This window comes from Epinephelus moara, chromosome 12, assembly GCF_006386435.1.
Source record: "Epinephelus moara isolate mb chromosome 12, YSFRI_EMoa_1.0, whole genome shotgun sequence".
Taxonomy (NCBI): domain Eukaryota; kingdom Metazoa; phylum Chordata; class Actinopteri; order Perciformes; family Serranidae; genus Epinephelus; species Epinephelus moara.
The window spans coordinates 4,039,006-4,053,969 of NC_065517.1; the positions used below are offsets into that span (position 1 = coordinate 4,039,006).

General features: G+C 40.0%; 1 protein-coding gene across 3 annotated transcripts in view; it reads right to left on the reverse strand.

The window, feature by feature from the left end:
* hmbox1b (homeobox containing 1 b) overlaps window positions 1-6,377 on the reverse strand; it is a 32,292-nt gene extending 25,915 nt beyond the window's left edge. Inside the window, exons 1-2 of one of the 3 annotated variants that reach the window (XM_050057758.1) lie at window positions 6,080-6,377; window positions 2,618-3,283 (exon numbers count right to left, since the gene is read on the reverse strand). In XM_050057758.1, the coding sequence (XP_049913715.1) occupies window positions 2,618-3,279 (662 nt within the window). In that variant the 5' untranslated portion in view covers window positions 3,280-3,283; window positions 6,080-6,377. Of the gene's footprint in view, window positions 1-2,617; window positions 3,287-6,079 lie in introns of all 3 variants that reach the window. The other 2 variants (XM_050057757.1, XM_050057759.1) reach the window with 2 other exon arrangements.
* Between the last annotated feature and the right edge of the window lie 8,587 nt (window positions 6,378-14,964).

Below are 14,964 nucleotides of genomic sequence, written 5' to 3' on the forward strand. Positions count from 1 at the left end.
TGGAAAACTACACAAGCCATGTTTCACCATTTTCTCACATTTTATTGACAAAACGACAATAACGAGCAGTAGGGCTGAGAAATATATCAATATCACATCGATATTGTGATGTGAGATTGGATATCTTCTTAGGTTTGGGAAATCATATTATGGTTAGTGTTGCCTTTCCTGATTCCAGAAGCTGCATTACAGTAAAGTGCTGTTATTTGGACTTCTCAGACCATGCCAGTATTTGCCCTTACCCTCTCAGTCATTATATCCACGTTACTGATGACTATCAAAAATCTCATTGCGTAAATATTATGTGAAAGCACCAAAAGTCAACCCAATATTGTCACAATACTGATATCAAGGTACGTGATCAAAAATGTTGTAATTATTGATTTTCTCTATATCACCCAGCCCTAATGGGCAGATTAATCAATAAGGATATTATCATTAGTTGCTGTCCTAGTTCATTTCATTATATGACCATACGTTATTACAGATTGGATAAAAAGCACAAGTGAAACCTCTACTCCCAATCATGATGACTGTAACAAAAAAAAGGATGTCTGACTGATATGACAAAACTATTTTCAAACAGACAAATCCTGAAGCCATGGACAAATTAACTTACACGACCTCAGCAGGTTAACAACCATGGACAAGCTACTATTTTAAGAAATTAAAAAGGTGTATTTCTTCTTAAATATAAAACAGTTTTTTAATTAAATGCTCAACACCTATTAAATGGACTGTTTCTCAACTTTTTGTAACTATGGTCAAGAATAAACTTCGGACCTCAGCTTTTATGCCAGGATGGACGAGAAGAAGAAAAAAATTGTAATTTCGCATAAAAAAAATTCCATGATAAATGGAAAAACTCTATCTGCTGATGGGAATCATGTGATGTGATCAAAAGCTCCAGGCTTAAATTAACTGCATGGTGAGTTTGTTTTCTCAATTGCTGTTTCAAAGGTCAAGAATGAACTCTGAAGCTTAGGTTTTTTTAAACACATATGCATGTGACACAAGCTGTACACAGTGCAGTGTCAGTGGAGCTTCCAGTTGGTGCCATTTAGTTAACTCTTTCTTGTCTCATTGTTAGAGGCAAGGGTGGGAATCTCCAGGCACCTCACGATTCAATTATTATTATTATTATTATTATAGATGCATCTCTATCTTGATCAAATTTTTGATTTCTATACATGATTTATTTCTTTCATCATGTGAATACTTGATACCTTTAAAACATAGCATACTACATTTATAATAATCCTTTACTTGTATACAGTGTGGTTCGTGTACAGGTCCCTTTTCTCTTCAACTTCACTGGAGTCAAAATGCTTCCATACTGTAGCTTTTAAACCAGGGGGTTGCCAGTCAGACTGTATCTGCGGTTGCTCATGCTAATTCAGTACGTGATATTAATGCTGACGTAGTGTCCAGTGTTTGCAGTCTGTAGTATTTCACTGTAAATAGTATGAAATTCACATACTGTTAAATAATAAACGGTCTGCAGCCTTTTTATTTAAAAGCAGCATTAATAAAAGAATTAGTAATTCTAAGAACACCATACAGTTTCCTGCCTGTATGAGACTAACAAAATAAGGGGAGGCTGCGTGCTGCACTGTTTTGTTATCTAGTCTACGTTGTGAGAGCAACCTGTGCTTTATGTTAGCTTTGAAGAAAGCCAAGATGCTGAGCAGGCCAGGCGCAGACTTTTTAAGGTGAAACAGACTGAATATAGAGTTATTTGATTTAAGTTGTTTAAAGCTGCAGCATGTGGATCAGCAAGTCTCGTTTGTTTCTGTTACTGCTGATCGCTGTTCCACTCTGTTAATGTTTGTCTCTGGGTGATGGCTTACAAAGTATTTACAATAAACCTCATGTTAACCTTGCAAATATAATTACTTAGACACTGAATAAAAAACAAGCTTGGAACCCCTGCCTTTTGTGAAGACAAGTTAACTCTAGTGTGTCCATGCTGTAGACTGTCCGGGTGCTGCAACGCCATCGCCATTGAGTTCTGCCTCTTTCGTTCCATCAACATTGTGGTCTTCATAAACAGCTACATAATCAATAATTGACATTTGTGAATCAATGCCAAATTGTCCATGTCTGTATAGTGATGCAACTAAGAATGGATTATTTCCCCAGCCCCTAGTTACAGGTGTTACTGCCAATAAAAACAAAACCCCCAATGCAACCAAGTGTCCACTGTAACGCAAACTGAGCAAAATGGAATTGTACCAGTGAGAAAATATTCGAGGTTGCTTTTAGATGCACCTTTAGTGTTTTCTTGTGCACTTTTAATACCAGAGCATGTGAAAAAGATCATTAGTAATGTAGATATGATGGAGATGTGCTCATTCATTCATTCACTGCTCATTTCATACAGCACAGGCAGTCCACTACGTGCACACTTGAGTGAAAAAGACAACACATTGTAGCTATGTCTCTATAATAAGATAACCACAATCTCTGATGATATCTAATCTAATACCACCACAGCACTCAGTGTTAATATACTGTCCAGATCTACAAGCACCAAACTCAAGTTGAACAAATGGCTATGAGTGGAAAGTTTCCCAAACAAAGTTTTGGAACTCACTTCACCTCCATTTCTACTGACCTCATCAGCTCCTCCACCTTATCGTCAATGTCCAGGTCCTCTTCTGTAGCTTCAAACCCAAATGCTCGCGCTGCAGCCGCACTGTTCACTGGGTATCTTGGAGGAGACAGCTTCCCGTTGGGCGTGGCAGCTAGGCTATCCCGGCCGTTCTGTGACAGAGCCACCAGTGAGACCGGAGAGGGCAAGATGGCAGAAGGCGGCGGCGGGCCTGGAGGCGGGGAGGTGTCATAGCTGTTGCTTGGAGACGGCGAGAGTCCCCCTCCGCTGCCAAACTGCGTCTGCGTGGCAGTGGAGATTTTGGAGGTCGTGGAAGAGGCGGCGGCTGCAGAGTGATCGCCGGAGCCGCCCTCCCCGTTGTTGCCGTTGCATGTCACGGAAGAGGTGGTGGTTGCCGAGGCAGTGCTGTTATTGTTGAATGATGTAGTAGTATTAGAGGCAGAGTTGTTGGTGCAGCTGTTTGCCCCGCCTACTCCGTAGCAGGACGAGGAGGAGGAGGAGGAAGAGGTGCGGCGGCCAAACTTGTCGCCATGCTCCCGGTCCAGCCGGTCCAGAGTTTCAAGCGCGTGCAGGATCTCCTGCTTGTTCATGCCGGTGCGACGCAGCCGCTGCAGCAGATCTATCTGCTCAATAGTGAAGCGCGGCTCCTCGCTGAACTCAGACATCCTGCTGCTGGATGAGAGACAAGACAGACAGGTTGTGAGACAGAGGAGAAAGAAGAGGAGGGGAAAGGAAACAGGAAATGCAGGGGGAAGTTAAGGAAAGGCAAGTAAGTGGATGTTCAAGATCTAGGTGGGGAAACAAGAAGAGACAGAGAGATAGAGAAAAGGAGGCGCAGAGAGGAAAGTCAGGCAGAAATGAGACAGATGAAGGGATGGTGGAGGCAATGTGAGGATTAAGTAGGAAAGAGTGAAAAGGAACGCAGTTGCAGATGGGGAGAAAAATGAGAATGATTGGAAAGGAGGAGTGAGGCAGAGAAAGGTAGAGGAGGAGAGTTAGAGGGGGAAAGTAGGAAGAGAGGGGTGGGAAAGGAGAAAAAACTGCAAGAAGAAAATAAAGAGGCAGCAAATAAGAAAAGGAAGACAAGAGCGAGAGATAGAGTGTGAAAGAAAAAGGGAGGGAGGGGCAGGGCATAAAAATCAGCTATTTTTGGGAACCAGCAGGCAACACACGCAGAGTGCCAGAGTCACCTTGACAGCTGATGCTATCTTAACATTCTGACTGCCATTCTTTAAGAGCTACAATATATCCCTGGCTCTGCACACCACCCACGCTGTATGTTTTTCATAAGCAATTTGCTGTGCTCAAAATCAATGCAACTGGAATCAGACTGCGGCAGATTTTCCATCTTCTGTGCCAGCCCGACCTATGCTGATATGATAAACGGTTTAAAAGGGGTCACTGGCATTTTTCTACATCTGTGTTAGTCTACGCTGTGCAGAGGACAGGGGGAAAAAAACTAAATGACTCGAGAGAGTCTGTTGTGTTTTGAAGTTACCATGAAGGAAACTAATATGACCATGGTGGATATAAGCCTTTAGAGGTCTGTAACACCAAGCTTTAAAAGGAAAAGAACAATAGCCAACATTTCAGACACATACTGGGCAAAATCACTTTGAGTGGGCACTGAAATCCATTACTCCTGTACCACAGGATCGCTTAGTAGCACTGGAGAACAGTAACTAGTTTCTTGAGTTATCATAAAGAATTCATAAGGAGGGCTACTAAAGCTGTAAATCATTGTCAGACACAGTTACACTGCAAAAAATGTCTCATCTCAGGAGGGGTGAGCGAGACTGAATTAAAACTGTCAGACTGGTTGCTTTAATTCTTTAACATGCAAATGGATGCACTAACAACAACTCCGACAGCGTAAGAGATTCTGAGAGCAGACAAAGCTGGGCATTTGAAATCATTAGCCATCCTGGTCAAGTATAAACAAAGTTAACTATTCACTTTGGCTCAAGTTGGTTTAACTGGTTGAAACAAACAACAAACCCAGCCCCTGCAGGGGGGGGGCAAAGTTTCAACCTCTTCTATGTCCTACATGTCCTTTTTTCTGTAGGTCACCTATAACAGACCAGTCACAGTTTATGACTGATTGTACTTTTACTATCTAAGTAACAGTCTGTCTTTGACAGATGGTAAACCAAACTGTCTTTTGTTGACATCCCTAACAGACTTCATAATCGCTAACCCTAACAGTTAAACCAAGTTCAAGAACTCTCCGAAGCTCAAAAAGAAAATCACAGATTCACAGAGACTGTTCGTTGTGTTTGGGCAGCGGGGGTGGTGCAAAAAGGTTTTAGGGGAGTGGTACACACATTTCAAAGGCTGTATTTTAAATGTATTTTATCACTTTTTTTTTCCTTTTTTTTTTAGAAAACATGCATGTTTTCTTCAAAACTTCCAAAAACTAATCCATTTATGACAGCCAGAAACTGTCCTTGGATTTTCAAATTTCTGACAATTTTTTTTAAATCTGAGCTTTATGAAGTGACATTTCCTCAAAGTCACTTTATTTTACATCTCATTTCAAATTTGGCCAAAAATAAACTGTTTGCACAACCTAACCAACATGCACAACAAGAGGGAAAAACTGAATTTTTCAACTAGGCCTACAGGATTTCATCTTCAACTTTAAACTTTCAAACATCAAAAGGTGAGTTTTAAATATAACTAATTTAAGGTGGCGGGAGGGTCATGCATTGTCCGCCAGTCACTCAGGAATGCTCAAAGTTAAATATTTGTAGCTTCGAGGAGGGACAAATTAAAAAAACAAAAAAAGTCATCATCCCCAGCCAACCCCCTCCTCTGATAAGTAAGAAACAGTCCCTAAGAACAACCGATAAATCACGCTCAAGTTTGTTTGTTTTTTTTTAACCTAAGTACAGGTCGCAAGCATGATGCATCAGATATCCCCGGTGTAACGCCAAATCAAACTCGTCTCATTGGCAGTGCACTTTTTTTTAAATTGTCCCAACAGTGTCCACAATTCGTAGAGTCTTTTTCCTCCATGTGTTTTTGTTTTGCTGACTATGGGGCCTGCAGTGAAAGCACTAATCTGTCGCTCGTCTCAGCGCTGCAGGCAAACCGCTGGCGATGCCAGCTTTCACGCCCTTTGCCCAAAAGCTAACGTTAGCAAATGTTTCTGTGGCAGACGGACAATGCCCAATGTAATGTTTCATTATCCAGCTCGCAACCCTCTAACCCTGAATGATTCAATCATTTCCAGCACCGCTGCCGCTGAATTTATCCTGACAACAGTTCATTGGCATCACAGAGGACGGCTAACAACTTAACGTATGCTATTTTGGTAGCACGGGGTATATGGAATGATTAGCATAACATGCTAACCATGCCAACGCTGATACTAGCTGACGTTAGCCGCTGTCGCTTGCTAGCGAGCGTTTGATATTAATAACATCACTTTCAGTGTTGTAGATAGCTAAGTACATGACTTACCTCGGTTCAAATCGTCCACTTAACCATTTAACTTTAGAACTTGAGCAAAGACCCGCTGTGCCTTTTACTGCAGCCGAACAATAATGCAATATGATTACAGTGCCCTGTCCGACCCCTTTCCAAGGATTTAATCAGAGGCGAATTATTTGCCTCTCTGCTTTGTCTGTCTGACAACAGCCATATTGACAACTAACACCTCCGAGTAGCTCTGAGGGAACTGTAGTTTTACTCTCACAAAGGCCTCTACCGAGCGGCGGCGTCCTTTACACTAAAAACTACAAGTCCCTGAGAGGAGAGCGGGGAAGGAGCTGATGGCTCACTGATCTACAGTTGTCACAAAAGGCGATGCAGTTTTTAATGTGACCACAGCGGCGGCACCCCTCAACCCCTACAGCTGCTGCTGCCGCTGGGGTGGGCTGTGTGAATGGTGTATGGCTCCATGGCCACTTGCACCACCTTAGCAGCCACCAACAGGCAGACGTAGGTAGCAGATTACATGTGTCACTGCGTTACATTTGCAGATCTCTTCAGACGTGTAGCAAAAATGTAACCATACTCTGGAGACAAATTAATTGTTATAGTTAGAAACAAGATACAAGCCATTTATAATTCTTGTAAGTGAAAAAAATTACTCCATGATGACCCTGACTCTGCAAGTAACCTACCTCAGTAGTCACAATATTAATAACTGCAATCCACAAATATTTAGGGGAGAGCAGGGTCAGTTGGAACACTTTGTTAATTTTACTTTTGAAAGGCTGACACCCATTAACCGGTAACTAACTGATTCATTTTTTAAGAAAAAAAACAATATAGGAAACAAAGTATACTTGCTGCACGAAACGCTTGCGCGTGCACTTTTCATGCAAGTTTGGCTGTCAGGGTCGTTTGGCACATAGACCGCACACTTTTCACTATCAGATATTAATATATACTTTCAACATATTGTACCACAGTAGCCAGAATTATAATTATAATATTATTACTTTCATTAATGTTGTTGTAAGTTACTGTCATTACCGTCTGTCCTGCATCTCTCTGTCTCTGTCTCTCTCTCTCTCTCATTGTGTCATGCGGATTACTGTAATTTATCATGTTGATCTGTTCTGTACGACATCTATTGCACATCTGTCCGTCCTGGAAGAGGGATCCCTCCTCAGCTGCTCTTCCTGAGGTTTCTACCGTTTTTTCCCCCGTTAAAGGGTTTTTTCGGGGGAGTTTTTCCTTATCCGCTGCGAGGGTCATAAGGACAGAGGGATGTCGTATGCTATAAAGCCCTGTGAGGCAAACTGTGATTTGTGATATTGGGCTTTATAAATAAAATTGATTGATTGATTGATTTGTTGTGAGGTAGCGTGACGCGTACGCGAGATGCAATATTGACATGAACACTAGAGGCGCTCGTGCGAAGTATACCTAGAGACTGTGAACGTGAGGTCAGAGGTGGACTGGTGAAAAGGATATAATGGAATGAAAGATGTAGTAGCAAGGTAGACCCAGAAGATGGCGGTAATGTAACGTAACGGATGCCTCTTCATCCAGAGTGTCCATGTTTGTGTTTATCTGAAAATACACTGTCACCGCCTTCTTCGCTTTTCGCGACCTCTGTGTCTGAGTGCTGTGGTCTGCCCCTAGCGGAGACCACCAGTATCAAGCGTTTTGGCTGCATCGACGAACGTCCGTGCTGCAGCAAGTATTAGTATGTAGTACAGGTGCAGCACACCATGTACGCGTACGTTTGGCCACGCAGGAAGTATACTTCTCGCTTGTGAGTGGAGATTTCTTCTACTCATATGAAACCAGGAACAACAGCAATATTTAAAAAAAGGTAGCATTACAAAGTTCGGCTCCATTACAACTCCACAAGGTTCACCAACAAAACAACTGTCTTATACTAAACACGTTTTCTTGCATAGTACTTAAACAGTTATGAAAATAATTTGATCCCTGAAAAGATGCAGGTGCTGCTAACAACTTAACAAGTTTTTTACAGCCCACCCCAAACCTGAAAGGCATGATTTTGTTAAATGTGCAAGAAGCACATTTTCCCCAAATTCTACCTCCTACATAAACCTATAGGTTTATTAAGTCTATTGAGTTTATTTTGCAAAATAAAAGTCAATGAAAACTTGAGGGTAAAACAAAAACAAAAAAGCTAATAGTATAACACTGCACATTCAAAATATGCTCAGTGGTTTAACTGTAGGCATATATGAAGTTAATGCAGTAAAGATTCACTAACAGACTTCACTTTGGGTCTTGTTTAATTAGGAAAAGCCTTTGTCTTATCTGTATCTACTTTTTGTTGGTCTGTAACACAATATGAACTATAAACAACACTGCCCCCTGGGTAACTGTCCTAACTGTCCCAGGAAGAGTAGACACAATTTGAACTCCTGTGGTAGCTACCAACAAACATTCAGATTGCTAACACTAATATCAACTGATAGGCCATAAAATCAGCTTTCCAGCAATATGTTTTTTTGTTTGTAGCACAAACACTATTGTTAAAGAAAAATAACAATGGAGCCAAAAATGTTTTTAAAACTGGGAATAAAATGTAAGAAATAGTTAGAAGGTCTCCACTTTGAAGTTTAAAGTGAAGAAGATGTTGCTGAGTAAGAGCATGGTTGCTTTCAAACTTGCTAAAATGGCACTGTCCCTCTGTCCCAACTGACCCTGCTCTCCCCTATTAATTCAAAGAAACAGTAAAAAGAGGTCATGAAAATGAACAGCTTTGGATCTGTGCATAGTGGACAACTGTCATTGGACACTAGCCCCTCACCAGTTTATTTCAGAGAGTTAATCTGGCCCTGGATATTAATAATCTTTATGTTCATTCTCATAACCAGGCTAAGATTAAGTTACAAAACTTGCAAACATATAGACCTATTTACATATTTTTAGTGTTTAATGTCTCAGATGTGCAGGGGCCGATGTGTTTACTCAGCTAGTTTAGGAAGAAGAAGGTCAGCAATGAGGAGAAATTAAAAGAGGCTTAATTCTGGAGGGGAAATGGATCCAGGTGGCTAACTTAGCATGCGCATCAATTAGACATTTCGACTGAAAAACACAGCCCATTTAAGTTAACCATTAATATTTTTTGCTGTGCTGTTGCTGCCTCATTCTAGCCTGCACCTGCTTTGCCTCTGCAGAGTTATTGCAGTTGGACTCTTCATATCATTCTCTGTACTCTCCAAAAAGCTGGTGACACCATGAGTTTTAATCAAAGAAATAGCTCAAATATATGCTTATTTTGAAAAGAACGGTCACAGCCGATAGGGAGAACATTTAGTGTAAGGTAAAACCCTATGGATGGTATTCATCTAATGCATAGTTTGATACAGAGGTCATGCTGTGAAAATCCAGGCAGGTCAAAGCAAATGACAAGTGCTCTGCTCTCCTTTAACAGTCACTTTGCCTTTGAATGAGACAGGTAGACCCAATCTGCCACGGTGGAGGTGTTAAGTAGTCAGATGCATTTTGAAACATTTGCATTGCACAATAGAATATGATGAATATTAATGCAGTTAAAGCAGTTGTCTATGACCTAACATGCATGAATTATTCATAATGGACTCATAGTGCTCATATAAGATGCTTTTGATGCCATATTTACAGACAGCTATATGAGACACATTATAGCTTTCACTTAGAATGGAGCACCACAGCTTTTGCAAATGAGGTGTGAATGCTGCTATGCAGAAACTGTGCAATTTACAGTGTGGTAGTCATACTGCCCCCATGTGACAACTGTTGTCCAAAATTTTCCTGGAGAATAAATGAGTTGGTTTACAGAGGGTTACATACACAGGTCCCAGAGTTAATTACCTTTTCTGTTATGGATAAAGCACATATACTAAGTTTAAGGCAATTTATAGGATTCATCCAACGAAAGTGTTTCTTAAAAAAAGGTTTTAATCTGAGTTTGACCCTTGACCCTTTGACCTCGTTAGCACCTTTTTATGCCCTGTGTCTCAAAGATTCTGGTCCAACATAAAAAAAAAATTGGTTATCGCTGAAGATTATTCACATTCCAACATTTGATATCTCTGACATTGCTTTTTACATGGATAATTTGAATTAATTTGTCTCTGACATAATAATCTTACTTATAGGTAAATAACACATTCATTGTAGCAAGCAGAGGAATGGTAGGCCCTCCTTTAACGGGTTTATAAATGACTTTAAGTTGATTTTCTTCATTCATTCATTCATCTTCTGTAATGGCTTATCCTGTCATGGGGTGGTTGGAGCCACTGGGTGAGAGGTGGGGTACACACTGGACAGGTTGCCAGACTATCACAGGGCTGACACATATATAGACAGACAACCATTCACACCTAGGGCCAATTTCACCAATTAACCTAGCTTGCATGTCTTTGGACTGTGGGAGGTAGACGGAGTACCTGGAGAAAACCCACACTGACACTGGGAGAACATAGAAACTCCATAAAGAAGGGCTTCCCCACCCCAGGTTAAAACCAGCAACCGTCTTGCTGTGAGGCAACAATGCGAACCACTACACTGTTCCAATTTTCTTGTCCCTGAAAAAACAAAACAAAAAAAAAACACTCTAGCAGGACTGCAAGAAAGATACGTGTTGACTTTTCTCAATCCTTGTTGTTTTGGATTATGAGCCTTGTTTTGGATCTTGCTCCATTTTGTTAATTTTTGTATGCCTGGTGCTTTAATTAATTAACTTACCTTTAATAATTCCGATTTATTTATGAATACATTTCCCCATGGTCTATTTTATTTTGTTAATGTATTTTTTTCCTTGTCTTCATCAGGGTTGACTGTAGAAGGACCATCCCCTATGAGATGTATGTTTTTGCATATTCTACAAATGTTCCATCAGTTTTACACATGGATGTTTTGGAGCCCTGCTTTTCTGTAAATTCAGTAAAAGAATAGTTTAAGTCTGGATTGTATTTCTTTTTATAATTCAAACTTTTATTTATCTATTCAGTCAAATCTGAGCAAACCAACAGTATTGATATTGGAACTCAGCATATCCACAGGCCCCTGGTAGTCACACATTCTAAGACCCAAAATACCCAACCACTTCCTTATGTGATCTACAACTTTTTCCCAAAATGGGTTAACGAATTTACATTCTCAGATTGCATGTAGAAATGTTCCTGTTTCCGTCTGACATTTCCAACATAAATTATTATCCAGTAGACCCATCCTGTTGAGCTTAGCAAGAGTAAAGTAAAACCTATGAATTAATCTATACTGAGTAAATTTATATATTTCCGAATATTTGACATTTTCAACCATCCCTCATTGCTTAATTCAAACCATAGTTCCTTCTGCCAAACGATCCTCAGAATTTTACAAATATCTTTTTTTAACCCACTGAAGATTTTGTAGAACATAGCTGCCCTAGACTGGATTGTATTTTACATATTGTTGTATCTTCAATGCAAACTCTAAATGTCCACAAAGTTTAAATAATTAATGAGTTGGGTTTTTTTGTTATTTCATTTTTAGACATGCTCATGGTAATCACTTTGTGCCTTAAATTGTTAAGAGAAACATCACTGTTAAAAATATATTGCTATGTTTAATCCAACATCAAACTCCAACTGAACAATTTATAATTCTAGTTATCTGAGCAAAGAGTCTTTCTACTGGGAAAAAAAGTAATTTCTTTATGTCTGAAGAAAAAAACCAATACACTCATAAATGTCAAAGTATGGCTCCTAGCACTGATGCTAGAAAATAAAACTAGGTTGCAACCACCATGAATTCGAAGCATAGCGACGTGTCCAGTTTGAGAAAGCAAGAGCATTTCAAACAAATGTCACCTACAGAAACATCAGTGTCATTCGAATTTATATATGTATAAGGTTGTAATGTTGTTGCTGTAGCCCGTCAGGCTCATTTATCTGTTTTTCTTCAGGCATTAGACATCCCTTTGTAATATTCATCTCTCTGTTATTACTTCAGTAAAACTATTACTATCTAAGATGATCATCTCTATGATAATGTAGCCTAATAATCTGTACACAGCTGTGGAACACAATCTGAATAAGGCATCAGATGTTGGAGCAAATCTAATTACGTTGAAGTCAAAGCATCAAGCAGGCAGTGAGAGTGAAAGGTATTTATGAGTTGACCCTGATGTACTGTCATGTAATGGACTTTTGAACAGCAGAGGGAATCTACAACCATCTTAATGGCTTTTAATTCCTTAGAGTACTTTGATTTTGCCACTTCCTTCCTCTTTTAGCTATTCTTCTTGGCTTCCATCTCCCTCTACCTCCTCCAGTCTCCTGCTCATTTTATTGTAGGCGGCAAACAGCTTGTCATCACTGTCATAACTGTGGTTACTTGACTTAAGACTTAAATGACAAACCAAAATATTACTTGTGATAAGAATATATATATATTTGATTTTACCTTCTGCCATTGAGCCATTCATAGTTATTATATATGCATATATATATATCGGGGTCAGTTGTCAGACATGATGGGGTTGGTTGTCCCCATATTATTTTACTGGAGAAAACATGCTGTATCAAGAGATCATAAGCAGGTAAATCATGAGGGATGAAAGCACATTCAGGTGACTGTACTTTTTATGGGCAGCTGTAGTACATACTAAAAGTTAAAAGAAAAAGTATGCAATTTGGAATGCACCATTGAACTGTATTTATCTCAGGTCTCGGCCGTTGTGCCCTGAAAAATAGATTGGGAACGCATGGTTTCCACAACGGCGTTGCTCTGGCATTTGAGCGCGCCTGCTGCATGTCTACATTGAAAAAACATTCACCATGTGTATGGCCCTGTACAGATGCTGAGCACAGCTGACAGTGGAGTGACCAACATCTGCCAGCCAGGCAGCTGACTTCTGGTTTAGCACTCTGCTAACTTGAAGGGTGGTGAACTTATTTAATCTTGTGGCTCTTCTAGACTGTACAAATATTATCATGCCAAATGGATCAATCCTGATATTAAAACAAGAAATTTTGTGGGGGTTGTGATGCTCAAAAAATGTATCCACTGATTTACATCTTTGTGGGCCCAATGGCATCACATGACTGACCCCAGAAATTGCAGTTACACTGTTTTGCCACTATAAAAATCATCTTTGAAGCCCAGCACGCTCCCTGAGGGGCCTGGATATAACCCTGTAGGTGATCTCTGAGCTTCTTTCCGAAAATTTCAGTACCAACATTTTTTAACAGCGCCCTCTGGGGATCCGTGATCCAGGAATGTGACGACCAACCCATGTGACAACCATTAAAGCTGATCTATACTGCACTATATTTTCATACCTAGCCACAAATGTATCATATGTTCTTATTTTTTACTAACTTATCCAGACCCTTAAAAGAACAACACTGCAAAATTATAGGCTCCTAATACAATTACCAGAAAAACTACAATACAGTCGTGTAATGTTGTAACAACGGGCCTCAGTGCATGCTATTTTTAACGACCCTAGTGTCAGTGCTAAAAACCTAATGTATACCGTACTGTATCATGTCAGTACATGGTCAAACAGAGACTTTACACTGGACAACATCAACATACATAGTATCCAGCAATCATTTTTGCATATCTGTACCAAGCAGAATAATTAAGCCAAAGGAGAACTGCTGAAAGCTGCAGTTCCTCTAACGTCCACTTGAGGCTGGCTCCAAGAGTGGGTCAATGCCCATAGACCCCTATGTTAAAATGCCCAAATTTACAGCATAAATAAACTTGTGTACAGCCTGGTACAAAAAAAAACAAAAAACATTTTTGGTGTCTTTAGCCCTGTTCGACATGACTTTATGGGACATGAGTTTTGATATGTAACTTACCTGTTTAAATTTGATCAAGTCTTAAAGTTACGCATAAATAAGGGCAGGTGCTTTCAATGCCCTCAGCTTCTCAGACGTATCCACCCCTTGCTCCTCCACAGCTCTACCCTCTCACCCAAATATGGTTAAACCAGGAGACCATGGGGCTTAGTGGATAGAGCAGGAGCCTCATGTAGGCTACAAGGCTGTTGCTGCAGCGGCTGGGGTTCGAGTCCAGCCTGTGGCCCTTTGCTGCATGTCATCCCCCCCCCCCTTTCACACTTAACTGTCCTGTCCATTAAAGGCAAAAAAATATCTTAATAAAAACAAACAAACAAACAAACAAACAAACAAAATGGGAGTCCACAAACCAAAGGGTGACATCATGGTACCTATGTCTATTATTTTTACAGTCTATTATCTGTACATGACAAAATACTAGTGATGGCTGAATGAAGCCTCATGAGCCATTTTCTTTTTTTCTGAGCCCACCGCTTTTTGTTCAAAGGTTGAAAGCACACTGAATGGCTATTCTTTGAGCATCTCTCTTTAAACCATCTAGTGGGCTCATAAAATAAAGAAAATGCTTCATGAGGCTTCATGAGGCCATCACTACAAAATACCACAGGAAGTATATTATTTGCTTCATTTATTTATTTATTTTTGTTTATTTATAGTTTTTTTTTAAATAGTTTATGTAGAATAAGCATATATAGTTGTTGTGGAAAAAAGAAAGAAAAAGAAAAAAAAGTTTGCCTTTTTAATGCATGAATAGCAAATGTCACTACTATTAATTTATTGTGAGTTCTTATTTGATCAAAGCTGTATTTCTTAGGTGGCAGTATGAAACACTTGCAAGTGCCTGTTCTTCTTTCAACTTTTCTGCATGGGCCCCAGCGCAACCGCACTGCCTGCACTATATTTACGCCCCTGCTACAATATTTACCACTACTACTACTACTACTACTACTACCAAATACCACTACTACTAAATAGACTACTAGGGGGTAAGAGTTTATGGCACATTGCTTCCTCCTAGTGCCCTTAGAAGTTCCCTACATTTTCCAAGACATCTCCTGATGGCTC